This window comes from Paramacrobiotus metropolitanus, unplaced genomic scaffold, assembly GCF_019649055.1.
Source record: "Paramacrobiotus metropolitanus isolate TYO unplaced genomic scaffold, Prichtersi_v1.0 Parri_scaffold0000011, whole genome shotgun sequence".
NCBI lineage: Eukaryota > Metazoa > Tardigrada > Eutardigrada > Parachela > Macrobiotidae > Paramacrobiotus > Paramacrobiotus metropolitanus.
This window is the reverse complement of record NW_026570231.1, coordinates 897,775-917,974: the sequence shown is the minus strand read 5'-3', so window position 1 is coordinate 917,974 and position 20,200 is coordinate 897,775. Positions and strand designations below refer to the sequence as shown.

Below are 20,200 nucleotides of genomic sequence, written 5' to 3'. Positions count from 1 at the left end.
TTTTGTCGTGATTAGGGTAATTCGTTTAAGCAATCATCCAATGGATGCGCACTTATCTGTACGAGTAGATATTTCCACGTGTCGGTGCCGATATTTTGAGATACAAATTAGCAGAATTGTTTATTTATTACAGTTGACTAATCCTCACAAAATATACGCATACAGTCTGTACAACCTCGGTGAATTTTGGGTCTATCTTGATGCCCGCTAGAAGTTCATTTCACTGTCAAAAGCATGGTTTTTTTCTTCAACATTTATTGGCTTATACGGCGGCTTTACAATAAATTAAATCGATTGTATTAGTAGATATTGTGTCTTGTTCCTCTAAAATCGGTTAAATAGAGACAGAATATTTCAGGACTGGAAAAATACCAAGTAAAAAGTATTCATCCGAATCCGTTAAATAGATTAACTACAGTAGAAGTATTCGTTTGAGCATGATCCGGCATGTGCGACGGCTCGGAGGTCATGGAGAATCTGGATTACGCGAACGCTGGCGTGCCCTCTGATGAATTCCATTGGCGGATGGCAACGAGGAGTCGGTTGAATTACTTCCAGTCCAAGGCGCCAGTTCTGTGCTTCCCACTTCGAACACCGGCAGAATGCTGGATCGGCGGCGTTTGACAATATCTTCCATATGGTCGGGCAGGGTGTCCCGGTTTAAATCCTCTTCCGTTTCTACCGGTTTCAGCGTTTGGCTATGGTCGTTGACTACAAATTTTAAAAAAAACTGTTCTTATAAGCATAACAAAATATATTCGCGCATTTTCACTCATTGCTTATCAATATTTGTAGGATGAAAAATGTTGCTATTCAAACCGAATTCAACGGACATTAAACGGCAGACGAGTACTTGTTGAAAAACTTGCCGGTTTTATTAAACAACGTCGAAGCTTCCTCCACGGCAGTTTTCTTTTTTGTTTTTGGTAAATGTCTGAGATAGGCAAAATGAAACACCGCGTATATCAACGAGCATCCGAAGCATATACCGGCAAATACTTGAAATGATAACCGCCTAAAAAATTATTTCGGCTGGTATACGACCATATAATTCGACTGGTTTTTAATACGACACAATACGCACGTTCCCATATCTTTTATCATAAAGCCTCCCATCAAGGATCCCATTCCTCTACCTAAAAACCGCCATAGGATAGGTTTATCAAACACTTTTTGGACAGCTCATTACATCTCAAAAGCAATAGACAGTATATATAAGTATTCTGTAACTTTTTTTGCCAATAAAAAATAGTCGCTATTTTATAAAAAAACTGCCATTGCTTTATTTATTACATACTTTATTATGACAGATAGGACACTGATACAGAAACCTGCCTTACCAAGGCCATAGTGGACGGCAGAAAGAGTTCCCTGAAGTGTTGCCAATAATTCGACGGAAAAACTGGCGGCATAAATACTAGCAGTTACCAACGGAAGTGTACAGGTAAGCGCTTCCAGTGCTTCTAAGGGCAGGACCCAGTAAGGACTGTAAACGTACGAATATCCCAAGAAACGCAGTGCAAACACGAAAATTCCACATATAAATATTTTCGTAAAACCGGTCTTTTTAACAATCTGCGTGGCAAACACGGCAAACGGAATGCCGGCAATTCCACCGACCTAAATAAATCACTGTGGTCACACACTGTGCTCTGAAACTTTGATACCTTACGTACATTTTTAACTTTTATCTAAATTCAGACAACTATTTTCATAATAGCGTTCGAATTCCTTGTTTTACCGTATTGGTGAAACCAAGAAGCCACTTTTCGGCTTTCAGATCTTCATCAAGGAACCAGAACAAAAAACTGAAAAAATGAACAACAGGATATGAGGTTTACATGTTCAGCAATGCTTCCCTAGTATAATGCAGAATATTCTGGATAACAGCATATATAGATAGAAGTAATTTTCATGTACTGTGTATGCAGCATATTGTACGATATATTTATAAATCGTATCGATTCGTGTGCAGTTCTAGTTGCTTAAAGTTATAAAACAAAGCATAGAAAATATTTATCATTCATGTACTAACCTTTCTAAAAATCCCCATGCAGTTCCGATGACAAAAAACGCTAAGATGAAAGCGATAACCCGTGGAAAGCGGAGTAACTGAACAGCATTCTTCCAGATATTCTTTGACCCCGGTCGTACACGTACGTCCGTGAAGATCAACGCAATCATTGCCATCGCAATGCCGGCAAAAAACATATAAAACGCCGGACGGTAATCTACCCTGCCAGACAATTTGCTGAAATAGTCCACTAATAAACCGGATAACGGTGGAACTGCACAATATCCGACGAAAGCAAAGGCTCTGTTTACTCCTGTAACGAGAAACAGATAAAGAACAAGTCTACAGTTTCAACAACAGTATTTGGGCGTACAGTAAACAGTTTTGATTATTTTTTCCTACCTACGTCGCCTTTGAAATCTTCCACCATTTGCAGCAAACTCGCATCGACCAAGGTGAAAACCAGATTAACCGAAAGTCCGCATAATAATCGAACGACTAAATACACTCCGAACGTGGTGTACTGATTTCCATGCACTACTTCTTCTTTGCAAGGAAAACCGGCGTCCACTTCCGCTTCGCATGTCACCGTGCAGTGGTTTTTATCCGCTGCCGCCAGCGTACAAGTCGGACCATCCGTGATCCACCAGCGAGCAGTGTGCGGACCGCCACCGGATGTCGTATTGGCCAAGACCACCTCCCGCACCGGTTGACGTAAAATTTGATTATATCGTAATAATTCATGAAGATTGTTTTCCCGCGCACTGGGTAAGAGGATCGACGGTCCGATCTGATGGACATTTCCCCCTAAGCAATCCGCCGTACAACTCCATAAGGTCATTCCCGTGCGAGTCAGATTGCTCATGTTGCACTGGGTGAAATCCAGTGTGGCATTATTGTAGGACAAGATGGATGCAGCCGGCACGGAATCATCGCAGCGCATCTCCACTTGAACGTGTTTAATGGGATGGTGGAATTGGGTTTGTTGCACTTCGTACGAGGGGACGGCGTAGTATAGCATCCCGTGGAAAATCACGGACAACACGAGGAATACGAAGAGGACGACCTTATAATGCCCGCTCTTGTCACCAATAACACCGGCCAACGGGCCTCCAATACATACCGTGAGAGGGTAGAAGGCGTATAATAATCCAATTTGAGTTACAGAGATTCCGATGCTAGAATAGGTATTAAAAACGATACTTAAATACCAAACAATCCGAAATATACATGCTTTGAAAATTTGCAATTATGTCTTTTTATATCTGCTTACCTCTTCATATGGATTGTTAAGTACCTAAAAATCATTGCCAAAAGTTATAAAACAGAATCTTGCCAATCAGCTCTAGCTTACTGCGGACGCAGCTTACTAAAAACTTACGGATATAAGGCAGCAAATCCTAGAAACAGAAAACAAAGGACTGTTATAACGTTGCGACCTAGTATATTATAATATATAATTCTCAATCGGACAAAATATGTGCTGAAATCGAGCTGAATTTCATAACAAAACAGGGTGTATGTCTTACCTCCACAAAAGAAAACCATGAAAATTTTCAAAGGAATCAATTTCCGGTTTGGGCTAATGTATTCACGCCAATTTATCTTCTCCTTTTTAGTTTCTTCAGCCCCTCCAAATTCCATTTTCAATGCAGTCAACTGATCTTTGTCTAGCTTTTGCAAGCAAACTCTTGCAATTCCAGAACTGCAGGGGAATCAGTGAAGATGTAACTCACAATCAGCTTAACCCACTGGAAATTCTAATTCCATAATTATTGCATAATTCCCACAGGTCACTTTACAACGCGTTTGCTATGTTTTCAAGCTTTTCTTGGTAGCCTTTAAAATCGAGATACAAGGAAAACACAAAATATCGTAATTCTTATCTCATTCCATTCTTGCCATGCCGCATGGGCGAATGCTAATTAAAACTCGTTATCGTTAATACGACAATGAACATATATCTCCACGGCGTACAGATACCATTCCTAAATTAATAATTGACACAGATAGTACTGAATAGGTTATACCAATATAATCTTTCTAAAACTGGGTTTGAACGGTTTGGCTTCTTTGTACGGTGAGGCAACGCTCATACCTGAGTGTAAAAGATGCAGTGCACACATGTTTGAACTTAATACAAATACTTCTCGATGTGAGAGCACAGGCAGTAAATTTCCACAACAACTCCATTCCTAATTATTAGGTTATTTTATAGACTTCGAGCTTGTATTACTGTGCGGCTTGCATTAGTGTTCACTGAGACAAATTGTCATACAAAGTATCGGTAACTACGTTTATTAAGCATTTCATACTTTGTGCAGTTTTGATGATAGTGTTCTAAATAGAATGTCAAATTTATAGTTGTAAATCGGTGGTTAACAGCATACAAAATTTACCATCTTGCAGTTTACGTACTGAATACTAGAGCATTAGTGACAGTTTTCTTGCTCGACTGAGCGTGGATTGGTCATCAGCTGTTCAGATTCTGTCGCAGTGTTTCCACCTGAAACTGTACGGGGATATTGCGAAATTGAAAATTTTCATGCTAAACAGACTTACGTTTTTCCGCTTCAGGTGGATAGTAATGCACATCCTCTTTTTTCGGGTTGGCAGTTCGCCGAAGCCACAAATAGTGAATAAGAGCATAAAGAGTTCCCAAGACAAAACACGTATACGCCATACTTTGGTACACTAGTCTGGCTTCAAAGTGATCAAATAAAGTGCCGGCAATTAGTGCTCCCAATCCTCTTCCTGAAAGGTCACGCTTGCATATTATGTAGCAAAGGGAGAGCACATTATCTTTAATTTTTAGTTGCCATTACAGCATTTTTTTGCAAAATGCTTCAGTGTCGTAGCTGTGTTTTGACAACAGGAATTAATTAAGCTGTAGATTTTTTGGCATACTAAATGCTGCACAGTGAAATAACGAACAATACGCACAGTACTGCACGAATAAATAATATAGTAGTTTTCTAGTTATAAATTTCATAAATTTCTAGAGATTTATTATGACGTTCGATCGTACCGACAGAGTAGTGCAGGCTCCCTATAAGTCCTTGCAAAGTAGCCAGATAAGATGCCTGAACAATTTTTCCGCAATATACTGTCGCTGTTACCTGTAAATATACGTACTGTACAAGTCTGATGTCGGCGTGGAGTAATAAAACATTTTTACATTTGCATCATTTGCAGGATAAACGCCCAGTTACGTATCTGCCATGATTCAACGCACCCATGTCAAAGAAAACGTGAACGCTTCCAAAATTTCCACAGGAAGTATCAAATAAGCGTCATAAATAAACGAATACGCCAAAAACCGTATTCCATAAACAATAATTGACATGATGAAAATTTTGGAATGGCCGAAGAATCCAATGATGTACGTTGAAGCTGCCACCACTAGAATGGGATGGAGTTGTTTAGGTGTACTTCTAATTTAAGCTGTGTAAAATTTTTTGCCGATATAAACGATTGACCTGGAATGGCCGAAAGTGAAGCGACGGTATTCGTCATTCCCAGTAACCATTTTGGCGATCGCAGGAACTTTTGCATAAACCAGAACAGGTAACTGCAAAAGAACGTATCTGTCGTTACTTTCATTGAAGATTAAAGAAAGAGGTATAAGGGTAGTACAATACATTATACAGTATGTAAAGGTAAGCTTAATATCACTGATCTGTTTACAGGTAAGTGTAGCATAGGTAAGTACTTAAACTTCGCTTCAAACAAGTACAAAATAACAAAGTACTTCTCAAGGGCACCAAAGCAGCATCCAACAAGAAACATCACTATAATAAAGGCTGAAATTTTTGGGATGCGCATCATTTTGCCGACTGTTTTCCAAATGCGTTGTGCCGGCGGTTTCACTTCCAAATCCATGAAGCATGTCAGAATTGCGCTTAAAAAATACATGGCGCAGAATAAATAATACGCAGGGCTGTAATCTTGGTATCCTCTATTTTTGCTGGCAACGTCAATTAGATAACCGGTCAATGGTGGCATCAACAAGCTACCAAATAGCCCAAATGTCCGCTGGATGCCGAAATCTCCTGCGTACATGTCTACTTGTGAATGGAAGAACGGATGCAATAAGATTCTATTTACTGCTGCAAGTAATCATTTTTTTCCGCATAATTCTATTTCGACAAAAGCAATTAATTTAGTTACTTATATATTTTTTATGTTGCCATATGCGCCTTACCTTTGTGCTGCTTCGCCATAAGCAGTGTTGATGCATCGAGCAACTGCATTGTGGACGATACACAGGTTGCCCCAATGACACGAAATACGATGTACAGCACAAAGGTCAACAAATGATTTCCAGACGTAAGTAGAACGTTTTCACTTAAATTCAGATGATTTGTTATGGGGCATACAGAGGAAGTATTCAATGGTTTCTCGCAACGGAAACTATTTATATTTATCAAACCTGCAGACACCATTGAGAAATTTTTTACATGGATGCGGAACATCTTGTCAGTCAAAGAAAGTGTTGTCTTTGTAAAGTTTTGACGTTCTATAGTCAGAAAAAATGACGAAAGCATTTTTGGTGCGATGCAGTGTTCCGATATATCTGACCGGAAACAAAACCTTGTCCCAACAACTGGATGAATGCAGTTATTCAAAGGAATTTTAGTGATATTTAAAGAGGCATAACTTTCTGGATGCGGGTTTTCTTCCGCGTTTTGGGGGATCCTCAGAAAAATCCCGGAGCAAGATAATTCAATACTGGCTTCGGAAGCATTAAGCGTTAAACGCCGCGCCGTAATTGCTGAAGAATATCTGGGTACAGCGAATCCTAATAACGCATGACTAATAATACTGAAGAATATCAGCGCTATAACCACTTTTTTATAGTCGCCCAGTTTATCCGCCAGAAACCCAGCAGTGGGAGATCCAATGCAGCCGACAATTGGTATTAGGACAAAAATTATCCCGCTCTCGGTTAATGTTAACCCGATCGCTATTAACACACCAAACGATATAACTCATAGGATATGCTTACAAATAAAATGTAAGGGTTTCGGTTTACCGAGCATGTGAAGAGTGAAGTATGGGTACAGAGCGTTGTTGGCTAAAGAATTTTGAATAATCATGAAATATCTATGTAAATATAACATAACACGTTGAACATATCACAGTTATTATCACTATATTATACAACTAACCTCCATTCATCAGGAATACCAATAGTTTTAAAAGGATTAATTTGGGATTCACGTGCAATCGAGTCTTCACCCTATTGCGCCAATCATTTTCCGGTGCCATTACTTTCATTTTACAATCCATCTTTTCCATTTTTAATTAAATATCACGTATATGTATATTTATAAGTTATGTACCCTTGCAGTATACAGCTCACAAAAAAATAATGCAAACAATACACAAAGCTGTCGCAATTTCATTTCATTGTCAATAATCAGCGAAGTGCTCCAAATACAGTATTTCTGAGCCTACAGACTGGTATCGTGCTGCTGTGAAACATTTGATTTTGGTGAAAAAATTCTGCAACTTATGCCTTAGGATAGAATATATTACGCGAAACTGGTTTAAGGGTCGATATATTTTTCTAACATACCTTAACCCCAGATGCGGTCTACACATAAAAAATCGATAAATGTAATGTACACCCAATAATACTGTAAAATGTAAAGTTATCATTAGCAAGAAATAACCATACTCAGGAAGGTACCGCGTGTACTATCTTACAGGACCAAAAAGAACTTTTAAAACAGCAACTATTTGAAACATCTATTGAAGTAATTTTAAACAATAAATTAGAACATCCGCATTCAGCATTTGAATACTAAAATTACTGCGTGTGCAAGGTATATGCCATACAAATATTTGTAAACAAAGTAGCACAATAAATAAAAATTTCTAATAAACTGTTCTGATTTCTTTCATCATGCTGGCAGAATCGCATCATTCTTAAGTAGAGTTGTGGTTTACAAATGCAGCAAGTGCTCTGGTTTTAGCCTGGACACTTCCCGCTACCCATTTCGCTCGCTTTGTGGTGGACAATGTACTGTGTTGTTTATTCCGGCCGCATTTATTGGGCTGTGTACCTTCGTCCAGCTCGTCGGCTTCATCGTGGATTTGCATTTTCTGCACAATTAGTCGTAAAAGGTCATGCTGCTGATCCATCTTCCCCTGGAAGTCCCGCATTCTGTGTAATAAACCAGATTTAAAATCACACTTGTTCTTGCAACTTATTAAACTGCATAATCGTACCGGGTTTGTTGCTTTTGCATCTCCGCACAGATTCTGCCAGGTAGGAAGGTGTATTCCGAACAGGTGTTCTGATCGCGCAGCGCCTCAGCGGGGTCTTTTGTGATAAACCAGATCTAGAGAGATAATTTTCTTAACAATTTCACACTTTTGCAATTTGCTTTTGCGCCGTTTAGTAGACTATCTAATTTTTGAACGGTTTTGAAACTATCTCTGCTTGCCTTGCGGAAAAATCCAGCGGACCGATTCGGATAGTATTTATCGTCGCGGAAGCGAACGCGACGAAGAAACCAACGAGGAAATTTCCGTTCCAGAATTGTGTGCAGTTCCACCTGCATACCGATGCGACGCAGGGTAGCGCTGCGCTGAATGTCTTCAATATCGCCCACAGCCAGACCAATCTGGTAAAAGGAAGAGCAAAACCGTTACAAACTATCAGGTTGTTTCTGATAGGGATATCTTACCAGTAGGTTCATCAACAAAATTGATACAATAATAACAAACAGTACAAGAAACACTGAGGTCATTTGTGGAAATGGCAGTGCGCCATTCGACATGGGATAAATGTAGTTATGAATAACATCCAAATCCCCAAGCATCATGCCAGTAATTCGCAGCAGAGAACTGAAAAGTCCAAAATGTGGCGTCTTTAAATTTTCTAACTGATCCGAGCGGATTCCGGCGAACTACAGTAAAACCAACGACATAAGTAGGAAATTACAAGCACACTGACAGTTTAAGTCCGCGTGCATAAAAAGATCTCTAGACTGTAAATAACAGTGCTTTGGTAATTGTTACCTGCTGATAAAATCCGGCTTGGTCTGGATATACCATCAACGGAAGCAAGACATGGAATGCCAAGGCGAACGCGATGATGACAAATATGAACACGAACAACGCTCGTAATAAGGTTTTCAAAATGCCTAAGAACATGACGACGTAAATTCCCATCAATCCAAACCTATTAAACAATCGAAAATATAGAGTGAGTTGTTCTAAACAAAATTCAATTACGAACAGCATTACTGCCAGTACACACCGTTGCAAATACAGCATGAAATTAAACCAGCCGAAAAATATGGCACAAGCTCCCAGTTGCCATCGTGCCTTCCAGGAGATATAAACACCGGTTGTGTCGTAGTAAGCCAACGCAAATAAAGTTGTAGTGATGTACAGGATCCATTCCAGATAGTTTACGAGCTCCTTAAAATACCGCTGCTGCTGCAGAACAAGGAAGAATATTTCAGTAATGATTAAACGGAGATTAGCTTAACAATTAAATTAAAAAATTAAAACACATGATATTTATGTCGATATCAAATTTGATAAATTAAGTACTTAATAAACAGCTGCATAGTCAACGACAGATTAGCATTAAACAACATTGTACACTTGATAAAACGTAGGGTACACCTTTAAAAAAAGTAGATTATGTAATTCTTACATTATGGGTGCTTATTCATTCTATACCGTTAGGGTAGAAAATATCCTTCCTCGGACAATGTGTTAAAACTAAGGCTTTAAAGGTGCAAAAAATTCGACAAAGGTGCAAAAAATTCGACAATAAATTACATGAATAATTATCTGCCATACCTGCTGCACCATCTGATAGACTTCTTTGACAATATTAGCGATTGTAAAGATGGCAACGGCCACAGCCGCACAACCGTAAAACGAGTTTTTCGGGAGTGTATCCTCATTCCCCGGCATTGTCCATCCATCATCCGTAGTCTCGTTATGATCGGGAGCGTAGAACTGCAAATTCTTTACGCTTTCTCCCTTCAAAGTGGGCACCAGCGACTCCTTCACCCCCGCACACACCAGATATGTCAAAAACGCCAAAAATATTGAATACACCGCAACGTGGATGCCGTGGAAATAAACTCCATAAGATGCCCTGAATAATGATCGCATTGTCAGTTGAAAACTTGAAGGTGTACTTCAAGGTTGCGTAAAGATGATTAAGCTTACCATTTTTTGTTAAGGTAGCTGCTGCAAACGGGGTGAGAAAGCAGTTCACTCCGAGCGTGTCGCACCATCGTCTACAAAACGTGTCCAATAGGGAAGAGAAATTAATTGTTTAACTTCTTTATTTGGTGTTTCTGACGTTTTCTTACGTTCATAGCTATCAGAGGTTCGGTTACGTCTGTGAATGAATCCTCTGGCCCAGTTATCAATGGTTTATCATGCGGCTCCAGAAATTTGTAGTCAAAGTGTAACTACAATGCCGGTAATAAATACTATAAAGTGCTGGATAAAGTAGAAAACCATATTTGTGAAGGTGCATACAAAATAATTTTTTGCTAAAGGATGGCACGGTGCTCCAACAACACAGCGATCCAAAGCGGCCTAAAATACAATTTTGTAGCCAATTTTTTTTACCGCAATCCAATTCAACTGTTTTCAGCAGAGAATAAGGCATACTTAAAACACATATTCATTACTGTACTGAATATATTAAACAAGTAGAAATTTCGATCCTTGTTGGCAAATTAAAAGAAAATTAGTTTTAATTTCTACTGTTTATGTTGACAACAATAAAATGTTAACAATTTCGTAACACTTGTTGTTTTCCCCAGTTATGCTATGTTTTGTTGATGAAAACAGTAAGTGGATATTTTTGGACAAAAGTGTTTACGTACTGCCATAACTTCCGGCAGATGCTCTATCAATCCCAACACCGGGCAAGTATATATTGCTGAACACTTTGAAAAGATTTCTTCCCACCTATAAAATAAACAGATGCAGCAACAAAGTGCCATTTGTCACTGGCGACAACTTACCGTTCATGTTGCACCATAGCGTTGGCGGTATCACGGTGCTTACGCTGGATGACAATATCCACGGGAAGCTGCTTGTTGCTGTTCTGCACCAGCGCTGCCCCCGCCGTAAGCAGATAGGTCACGGTTGTTACGGCATTGTTGGCAGCAGCCAAATGCAAAGCCGTATTCTACGAAGTTCACAAATGAACACCAAAACAGGAACAGAGTCAGAATCGAAAATAAACTTACGCCTTCTTTGTCCACGCTATCAATTAGATGGGCGTAATGCACCACAATTACATCTACCGTTTCTGCGAAGCCAGAAAGGTGGGGTTAGGCAAACCAGAAATTAAGTATTCAGGACAGTTCCATTATTTACTCAGATTCTGGATTTAACAATGAACTCAGTAAATATTCTTTAACAAAATACTACGCCTGATGACCTCTGATATATCACACATCCGGCAGACGGATTCAATTTATTTTTGGATATTTTTCACGAATTTCGTTTTGCAGTTCAAAATTGAGTGTGCTCTTACACTACCAAGTGACGTACCACGGTAATTACTAGCCGCAGCCAAATGTAATGGGGTTTTCCCGGAATAATCTCTGTAAGTAAATGTTATGTATCCACGATCAGTTTTGCATGCGCATCTCCCAGATTTAACATTATCGCACAATTTCAATATTAATTCACCTGTGGATTATCGCACCCTTGCTCATTAATAGCTGCACAACTCTGGAATGTCCGTTTTCAGCTGCCAGATGCAGAGCCGTCATGCCTAAGCAAAAGAAAACATTACAGTGTCAACAAACATTGACCGTAGGCAATCGAATGTCAATATTACTATTTTTATCGGCATCGTTGATCAGATTGTACCCCTTTGCGGTTTCCAGCAGACGCTTTGCGGTATTATAACGTCCGTAGCTGTTTGGGTAAAGATAAACAATCAGCGGAAAAATAGAAATTACTGTAACGTCCGTAGCTGTTTGGGTAAAGATAAACAATCAGCGGAAAAATAGAAATTACTGACAACACATTGCATACCGGGCAGCGAAATGCAAAGGTGACTGTGACTGTTTATCTTTGATGCAGACACATGCGCCCAGTCGGACCAAACCGGCGCTGGAACGCAAGGATCCATTTTGTGCTGCATAATGTAGTGGCGTACAACCGGCTGTATCCGTTTGATTCAATAAACCCTAAACAAAAACTGGATTTATCTGACGCGCCAGAAAATTTACCCGCAATCTATTTTTTATTTTTTACACAAATGAAACTGATCTAAAACTAATCTGATACGAAACTTCTGAAACTAACGATACTGGAATACAATGATTAATCAGATGCTAATAACGAGCAATTTCCGACGCGAACTAACACTGCATCAAATTATGTGTAACAAGAAAATATTTAATTTTTTTGAGTAACTAACCACCTAATAACTTGAATAACTAATGAATAAATAATAAACGATATTATTCTAACAAAGTGTAAGGTTTCAGTGATTAATTTATCACAATACTCAACTGTTTGCAGCAATCCCAAACTCTCCTGACAGATTTCTGGAGAGTTCCCGTTGGCTATCAAGTAATGCAGGAAATTTCGACCGTAATGATCAGTCAGCACTGCATCAGCACCCGCGCGTAACAATGCGTCTTGACAGTCCCAAGATGCCCTTGATGCGGCCAGAATCAAGGCTGTACGTCCTTCGTTGTCCGTTTCGTTCATGGATACGCCCTAAATAACGCTGACTTTATAATCTACCTCATATTTGTTTATGTATCAAATTAATTGCATTAATAAGCAGAACTACCTTCTCCAGTAGAAATATGACGACGCAAGTATGATTGAACATGGTGGCTCGATGGAGACAAGTCATCCCCTGGGCGTCCTTCTCGCTGACAATCGCCATGAACTCATGACGTACCACATCGTACATGTTGCAGACAACGCATATCAGTCCTTGAGAGCATGCCAAGTGCAATGGCGTTGACTGGTCGTACTGCAGACAAAAAATGGCAAAGGTCAGCCAGCACCTCTATTGTCACCTTCGACATTTTACCATTTTTGTGTCCAGTTTAGCTCCATGCTGCATGAGAAGATCAACAGTTTCCAAATCTCCATTATTCACAGCCCAGTGCAACGGCGTCTGGTCCTCGTCGTCCACCAGTGCTAGCAGTACCTCTTTGGAGGTCCCAGAATCTGCACAGAGTTTTTGTACGATCATTTAAAAAGTCACAAGATGGAAGCTGCAAGCCGCTAAAAATTTTCTGCATAACTTCTAAATGCGCTACTAGCACGATGCACGACATACAGTCATTTCTTTAGGTGAGATGAACTTTTATTTAATTTCGTAAGCATTGTCAAGCCATTTTCACAGTACACATTATATAGCTTCGCAAATCTCATTGCCGTTGGGTCAGTTTTGTGAAACTGTCTTTATCAGTACCCGTAAGGAAAAACCGCAACAAATCCACCGAAGCCCTGCGTGCGGCCACATGGATGGGCTTCATGCCGCTGAAGCATGCCTTCAACGGATCAGCGCCGTATTTGATCAGGATCTTTGCGCACTCCACATTGTTCATACATGATGCCACATGAAGTGGAGTTTCCCCGTGCCATCCCGGCGAGCTAACGCCGCCATTACAGGTGCTCAACAAACACTACAAATGCAGTTTATCACACCAATTCGGGTTAACGCAAACGACGGGAAGCATTTTATTCAATAAAGGTCAACGAAAGCAATTTCAATCAATTAAGGACAGCTTTAAGTGTGCAATATTCAATTGGAAACGCTCATCTATGCCAGTTATTACATGGAATTCACCATGTGTATAAAGTGAAAATGCATATCATCTACCCGGCATTGGCTACTGTAATAGTCCAGATTAATTCACCTCAAGGGAGCCGGCGCTTCCGTGCCGCACTGCAAAATGCATGGGAGTCTCCATCGATTCATTCCTGACACAGAATCCAATTTTTCCATTCCCGCTTGATCGCCATATGGCGATAAGGGTTTTTGTGCAAGATATCTTATCGAACATGGCAGCAATGTGCAACGGCGTGTTGCCTTCATTATCAGGTGCACGAATACCTAACATTAAACAAAAAACTAGATACAAGATCATGAAGACTAAAACTCGAAAAACCGAAATCTGAATTCTCAAATTCCCAAGATTCTCACTTGGTTTGCACAAAATCGAATACAGGAACAAACGAAATTTAGCTAATGTACTGTATAAAATGTGTGCATTAAGCAAATTTAATGCACATATTAGTACGTAATCAGACCATGTACGGTTAATTTACCGGTGCATCCTTTTCCAACCAGCATGTCGATTATCAGTTCATGGCCATGTTCCGCAGCATGATGCATAAGTGTCTTAGAATTCTCATCTCTGATGTTGATGTAATCTGGATACGCGCTCAGAAGCTGTTCCAAACCTTCTACATCACCACCATCTGCCAGCTGAAAACGGAAAAACGACGTGAAAAAAAGTGTAGGTTTTTTCAGATTCCTACATTTACGTTCTGCATGTTTCCTTTCGAACAACAAGAGTCCGATATAGGTTCACAAACTTTCCAAAAACACTGAACCCAATTCCCATTACTGCATATACGCTTTAATTGATATCTCTTCTTGGCCTCTTCTAAACTAACTTTTAATAAACTTACTATCATGCTCAAATTTCCAGTTTAAACTGTCTTTAACTGCATTGTTACATGACACTATCTCGGGCTGTTCTTACACCGGAAGCGGAGTATGCTTAATACTGCGAGTAAATAATTTATAGCGGCTGTATAATAATGCAAAAACAATGAACGTAAGGACTTACAGACTCTGTATACTGAATACCAAGAAGTAATATGTTAAAGGTCATCCATTCACTTGATTTATAAAATGTGCAACTGAAAACGTTTACACGCGCACCGCGAGAAGTAAAATGAGGAAGGATGACTAACGTTAAAAATCAGAAGATTTGGAAACAACGCTTCCACAAATTAAGAACCACAAGTATTCGCAAAGCAGCAAGGAAAAATTTACGAAGCAGTAACTTCTCGTGTTATTGTGGTACGGCTACGACAAATTTAACATGTACTAATTTATGCCACAGATAAACTGAAAACAAAGAAAGAAAATTGAAAGATTGTGAATCAGCACAGTACTTACCGCAAAAGCCTTTTGGAATTTGAAGTCCCGTTTGCTGTATTCTGGACAAGAGCTCTTGAGCAGTTTGCATTTTGTCCCTGGTCCATGCAACAGGTATCCAATGGACAGCCATTCTTTCCATTTACGATGTTTTTGGGGTCTATCCTTCTCTTTCGGTGGTGTGCCATCCGGACGCTGTAGGAATAATTTCATTTCAGCTATTTCGTCCATATTGCCGGCCCATGAAGATCTGGTTAACAGATTTAAAATCGCCACAAACAGAAAACAAAACTAACGATATATTTTTATTGTCGTTTGTGACTGGCTGACAGCGACAACGCACTGGATGAACTGCCAATAAATATAGAAGATGAAGCCGATGAGGTTCTGACTTCCTAGTAATGCAGGCGGTAATGATCCTGCATATCCACACAGTAATCATTCATAGATCGTTCCCAAAAGGACCATTTGTCAGTGGAAATTTGTGCATTAATAAACATATGACGTCTGCCCTTAAACTTGTCTAATCCTATTTTATAAACAGCATTCATCAGCCTAAGTGTTAACTTCCGCACGGCAGCGTTTCTGAGGTACTGAATGCCCCTGAACAGATAGAACAGATCATGTCCTCCTCATCATTCGTGATGAAATCATGAAAGTGCAATTTTCCATGCCAAACAAACAATAATGAAATCTCCTGACGCATGCAAATTGAATATATTTGTAATCTGCAGGGGCGCTAAATTTCTGACCATTCTTTAGGTCTGCAGCAAATGGATCCACAAAAAGGTAATTCTATACAATGCATAATGATCTTCCCTTAGAACATCAAAATCGCTCTCAAGGTAATGGCATGAAATTATCAAATGACTAACTTATTCTATACAGTGCCTTTTAATATGTGAAAGCCATAATTTTGCGCATTTTGTGGATAGAGACAGCAACTTGTCGATGCAGGCTGTCGCACTGAAGACTTACAATACTTCTGTGCGGAGCTCTTGTTAGTTAGTACTAGCAAAATTCCTTTTTAACCAGGGAATCCAGAAAACTATCCTGCACCAGAAAACTATCCCGCATTTGCAAAAAAAGAGCACCCGTGCGGCAATAAACTCTGAAGGAGTAAATCGTTAGCTCACTAATCATGAAATCGCAAAGCATGCTGATGCAAACATAAATTACATTTTGATAGCAGAAGCAGCACCATTCTAAAGAGGCACCATACAATTTTTTATTAAATATAAGTACAAACAAGCCGGTAACAAATGATACCCTTGTCTGGATATTTTTTTGCTTTCTTACTAATACAAACAGCGGATCTTATCATGCTGTTCTGAAGGGAAAATCTCAGGAAAGACAACCATCACAAAGCAATTATACAACTTTCAAAACAGTCTGCCTGCCTAGATTTACCCTAATTCTGTTATCCATAAAACAATAATCGGGCAGCCAAAGGTTAAATGCTTGCTTGCCTGGACTACGTATCTTTAGGAAGCCAGTTCTCCTTCCATAGTCTTCCGTTTCTTCTCGATTACGGAAATATTGTCAACTACCGGTGATCTCGAGTGCCGTGTCTTGTCAGAGACGACCTTGATTCCAACTGACAACAAAGCATTTACAATCCATTCCGGTATGTCCTGTCCTGCCTCTGTATATCGGCGTTTCATGAAATCCTGAACGAAATCAGCAAATGTACCGGCTTTAATGCTCTCGCGAATTCTCTCCATCAAATTCATCTGCAAAAAACGACAAAACTCGGTAAAACTATCATACCATATATGTGTATGTGTGGATACTACTTCATTACCACAACCCACAGCTGCACACGATATCCCGTAACCCTAATAAAGCTGATAGCGGAACCATACTGAGTAACCATCACAAATCTTCAATCGTATTAAAATCTCCACTTCGCAAAAAATTAAATCATTGTTAACGAAGGGCTTTCTACTGGAGAAACTTACAAAGGCTAGCAGTGAGCGCAATCGAATAAGATAACTCACAGTTATGTCAAATAAAGAAGTCCATGCTCGTACTATAGGTTCAGAGTTACAAAAACCGGAAAAAGGTTTAGCAGCTTCACACACCTGATAAGCAAGGTTGTGGATCGAAATCAGTCGTGCCGCTGTCGGGATGTCTGTTACAATATGATGTAAATAAGATCTCGTATAAGTCCGGCAGGTAAGACACTGGCACTCAGAATCAATGGGGGAAAAATCTTTGGCGTAAGCGTTCAAGCGCAAATTCAGTTGTCCTGTAGCCACGAGAGCGCATCCAAACCGCTGCGCCAAATAGCGATTCAAAATACGGAGACGATGTCTGATTGATTGTAAACGCTTACCGCTGTTCTTGTTGGAACTAAAGAAGACACACTATTAAGTTCTTTTTCCCACATACGCTATAAAAGGAATATTTAATCGGGTGATCGGTAAAACGTACAAACGCAGTCGAACATGTCCGCCCCCAATGCGCAACAAACAACCAAATCTTCCGCATACCCGACACCCATTACGTATCTGGGTAAGGATTTCGGGAGCAAATCCGTGGATGTATTCACCATTTGCCAGAACGAGTCTTTGGCTTCGCCGCCGCTTAGTCCTCCGACAGCACAACCAACCCAATCGTACTTGACGATCCCTAAAAACACAATGAGCAAACGACACAAATTATTACCCCAGTTGTAAGTTAATGAACTCTGAGAAAATTTTTTCAAAAAAGTACGACACATCGATAAAAAATTCAGAGCGAAATAAGCGGTATAAGAATATAGCATACAACTCAGAATGTTAATTCACCTTCCACGCTTTTTCGACGCAGCTCCGCGTCCAGTCCACCCTGAACGATAGGGAATAAATACTGATCATCGGGGCGCTTATGGGCCGATCGACAACGTTGCAACCATCGTATAGACCTGAACAATATAAGTGCAGCAAAATCATACGGAATTATTTCATTTACCGTTAGACACCGTCGAAAAATCATACGGAATTATTTCATTTACCGTTAGTCACTTCATACCTTTCCATTGCATCTTCCACACGCTCCCCAGTCGTCAAACTAGACACCACATCATCCAGCTGCATCATAATATCCGCGCCGATGGCATTCTGCATGTCCATGGATTTCTCAGGGCTAAGCAGCATAAGGTCGCCCGCAGAATCTTCCGCGACACTGGCCTCATCGTCGGACGTGTTCGCCCGCGGCACAACCGTATCCTTCTGAAGTCGTCTCCACTTGGTCGGACTGTCACCGTCCGGGCGTTCACTGGCGTACGGAGAAAGGAATTCCACGCCTTCTTCGGATACTTTCGACAATTTTACTAATGACACCATTTGAAAACCGCCACTATCCTAAAACATATGGCCCATAAATCAGGTGGACAAATAAAAAAATGAAAAACAGCATAGGACGCATTATTATGGAATAGGCTCAATAGAGACTACAGATTATAGAGTATAGACCATACCGTCAACATCCCATTTTTCCAGTTCATAAATTTGTGCAATCCACCGCACTTTCTTAATAACTCTGGACCCTGAAAATCCAAAAATTTCTAAATAATGGTACAATTGCGCATTAACAGCAACGATGGTATTTACGGGCTTCAAGGCGAGATGGTACGTATTGGCCAGAAGAATTTGCACGCGGAGAGCTTCGAGTTGTTCGGGAAGAACTCCCTTCATGCACCCTTTGGTTCTGCAGTCAAGACTCCGCAATAACGTTCATCCGAACTTACAAGGCCGCTATTAAATGAAATTATTTAGAAAAATTCGTTACTTACCCCACCGGCATAAAAACGGGAGTGTGCACATCGTAATGTGGAAGAGACAAAATTCCAGCGCGAGCCTTAGACGTTTTACAGTTGGCAAGAATGGTCCATTTACTGGGCGCTGTCACTTCTTCGGCCATTTTCATTGCCCGCCAAGCGCGCTCCCACATCAGATATCAGCAGGCCTTGTCAGGCCCTTGTGAAAACAAATCCCGTCTACAGGATGAAAAAAGTGTTTACCAGATGGTTAAATATTAATACTGTACTACGCAGATCAACAACACTAAAAGTAACGCTACTCAAAACTGTAAACAGCTAAGTCAAACATTCAGTGAAATTCTCCGCACCATGGTGCGGTCGGTTGGCGACTGAAATGATTCAGCCAACCGGCGCGCAGAGCGCGGTTACTCAGGCAGTTTCAGGCTTTTGTTTATGCGTACTAACATGCGGTACGACCGTGGTGAGGACCGTGAGGTACAATGACCATTGTCCACGCTTTCGGACAGTAAAAAAAAATTCCTCAGCTTCGACCACCAATGTCTGAATTTTTATTCAGCATCCTTTTGCAGCGGCATTTTATTAATTGTTGTTGGTCTGTACTTTATTCGCCTAACTGATAATGATCTCTATATACTTTTTAGTTTTTACATAATTATGATTTTGCCGGTTTAGTTGTTGTAACTTAGTAGTGGTCACTAATGAAATCTTGAGAGTTGAGCCACCTCCCCGCGTACGTGAAAAATTGTTAACAATGATCGTGCAGTCTCAGGTTCTCAAGCGCAACACAAACGTTAATTCGAACTACGGTATTATTATAGGTCGTAAGATAATGCATTAATAACTTGCGAAAAGCAGATAAAACCTACTCTCACCTATACAAAGTACGAGTTTATACAAATAACCATGCAACTATAAGAATGAAAATAATGAAAACCTGATGCCTAGCTAGGCATTTTATTGTATCATTTGTGCATGCTCCTAATTTCTCATATGTCCTTGCACATACATATATCTGGAAGCCAACTGGTCAACCGTGAACTGCGAAGTTACCGAACCCAAGTGAACGCACTTTGCAAAGTGATAATGCCTTAACGATATAAGAAGCGACAGGGCAATTTCAAGAAGGGATTAATGGAGAATTCAGTGATGAGCATTTATCCGTATTTATTTGGAACAAATCACTTTAGAAAGTAGACATCGACCGGCATTCGCTGGCTCAAATACAAAGCGCATGGATCCGGGTGGGATATTCAACATAATGGAGGAAAAG

General features: G+C 40.1%; 3 protein-coding genes across 5 annotated transcripts; all 3 read right to left on the bottom strand.

Moving 5' to 3' along the window:
• Positions 1-220: 220 nt before the first annotated feature.
• On the bottom strand, positions 221-7,380 carry LOC129583722 (uncharacterized). The gene is made up of 20 exons (XM_055475655.1): positions 7,186-7,380; positions 7,050-7,091; positions 6,219-6,980; positions 5,766-6,066; positions 5,494-5,585; positions 5,250-5,416; positions 5,043-5,133; positions 4,577-4,768; positions 4,045-4,112; positions 3,998-4,002; positions 3,544-3,719; positions 3,396-3,414; positions 3,288-3,311; positions 2,417-3,192; positions 2,036-2,327; positions 1,742-1,808; positions 1,341-1,620; positions 1,085-1,136; positions 870-1,015; positions 221-711 (listed from the first exon to the last, which is right to left on the bottom strand). Exons 1-20 carry the CDS (start codon positions 7,313-7,315, stop codon positions 467-469), a joined length of 3,927 nt encoding a protein of 1,308 aa, XP_055331630.1. The 5' UTR covers positions 7,316-7,380; the 3' UTR covers positions 221-466.
• A 191-nt stretch (positions 7,381-7,571) lies between these two features.
• On the bottom strand, positions 7,572-15,554 carry LOC129583756 (transient receptor potential cation channel subfamily A member 1-like). Of its 2 annotated transcripts, none has more exons than XM_055475702.1 (24): positions 15,186-15,554; positions 14,324-14,483; positions 13,912-14,108; positions 13,464-13,677; positions 13,077-13,216; positions 12,828-13,016; positions 12,542-12,751; positions 12,059-12,213; positions 11,859-11,938; positions 11,708-11,792; positions 11,567-11,619; positions 11,260-11,321; positions 11,032-11,198; positions 10,891-10,975; positions 10,538-10,597; positions 10,366-10,467; positions 10,220-10,290; positions 9,842-10,145; positions 9,288-9,469; positions 9,047-9,209; positions 8,713-8,934; positions 8,470-8,649; positions 8,252-8,364; positions 7,572-8,186 (listed from the first exon to the last, which is right to left on the bottom strand). In XM_055475702.1, the coding sequence occupies exons 1-24, from the start codon at positions 15,393-15,395 to the stop codon at positions 7,949-7,951; spliced, it is 3,642 nt and encodes a 1,213-aa protein (XP_055331677.1). In that variant the 5' UTR covers positions 15,396-15,554; the 3' UTR covers positions 7,572-7,948. The 2 variants fall into 2 exon arrangements, with proteins under 2 accessions (XP_055331677.1, XP_055331678.1); XM_055475703.1 differs by having other exon boundaries at positions 9,288-9,466.
• Positions 15,225-19,209, bottom strand: LOC129583762 (queuine tRNA-ribosyltransferase catalytic subunit 1-like). Of its 2 annotated transcripts, XM_055475712.1 has the most exons (10): positions 18,943-19,209; positions 18,761-18,857; positions 18,628-18,696; positions 18,180-18,511; positions 17,957-18,072; positions 17,601-17,798; positions 17,503-17,519; positions 17,249-17,443; positions 16,634-16,897; positions 15,225-15,359 (listed from the first exon to the last, which is right to left on the bottom strand). In XM_055475712.1, the coding sequence occupies exons 1-9, from the start codon at positions 19,098-19,100 to the stop codon at positions 16,649-16,651; spliced, it is 1,431 nt and encodes a 476-aa protein (XP_055331687.1). In that variant the 5' UTR covers positions 19,101-19,209; the 3' UTR covers positions 15,225-15,359; positions 16,634-16,648. The 2 variants fall into 2 exon arrangements, with proteins under 2 accessions (XP_055331687.1, XP_055331685.1); XM_055475710.1 differs by lacking the exon at positions 15,225-15,359 and having other exon boundaries at positions 16,384-16,897.
• Positions 19,210-20,200: the final 991 nt, after the last annotated feature.

Excerpts from the sequence above, each read along its gene's own strand:
- LOC129583722 (XM_055475655.1), bottom strand. The coding sequence starts at position 7,315 with ATGGAAAAGATGGATTGTAAAATGAAAGTAATGGCACCGGAAAATGAT. Across the intron at positions 5,134-5,249 it reads TCACGTTTTCTTTGACATGG|GTAACAGCGACAGTATATTG; the intron begins GTGCGTTGAATC and ends GTATATTTACAG. Across the intron at positions 2,328-2,416 it reads AGATTTCAAAGGCGACGTAG|GAGTAAACAGAGCCTTTGCT; the intron begins GTAGGAAAAAAT and ends TTCTCGTTACAG.
- LOC129583756 (XM_055475702.1), bottom strand. The coding sequence starts at position 15,395 with ATGGACGAAATAGCTGAAATGAAATTATTCCTACAGCGTCCGGATGGC. Across the intron at positions 11,793-11,858 it reads CAACGATGCCGATAAAAATA|GCATGACGGCTCTGCATCTG; the intron begins GTAATATTGACA and ends TCTTTTGCTTAG. Across the intron at positions 11,322-11,566 it reads TGCGGCTAGTAATTACCGTG|AAACGGTAGATGTAATTGTG; the intron begins GTACGTCACTTG and ends CTGGCTTCGCAG.
- LOC129583762 (XM_055475712.1), bottom strand. The coding sequence starts at position 19,100 with ATGTGGGAGCGCGCTTGGCGGGCAATGAAAATGGCCGAAGAAGTGACA. Across the intron at positions 18,512-18,627 it reads GGAAAAATGGGATGTTGACG|GATAGTGGCGGTTTTCAAAT; the intron begins GTATGGTCTATA and ends CATATGTTTTAG. Across the intron at positions 17,799-17,956 it reads GCGTCGAAAAAGCGTGGAAG|GGATCGTCAAGTACGATTGG; the intron begins GTGAATTAACAT and ends TTGTGTTTTTAG.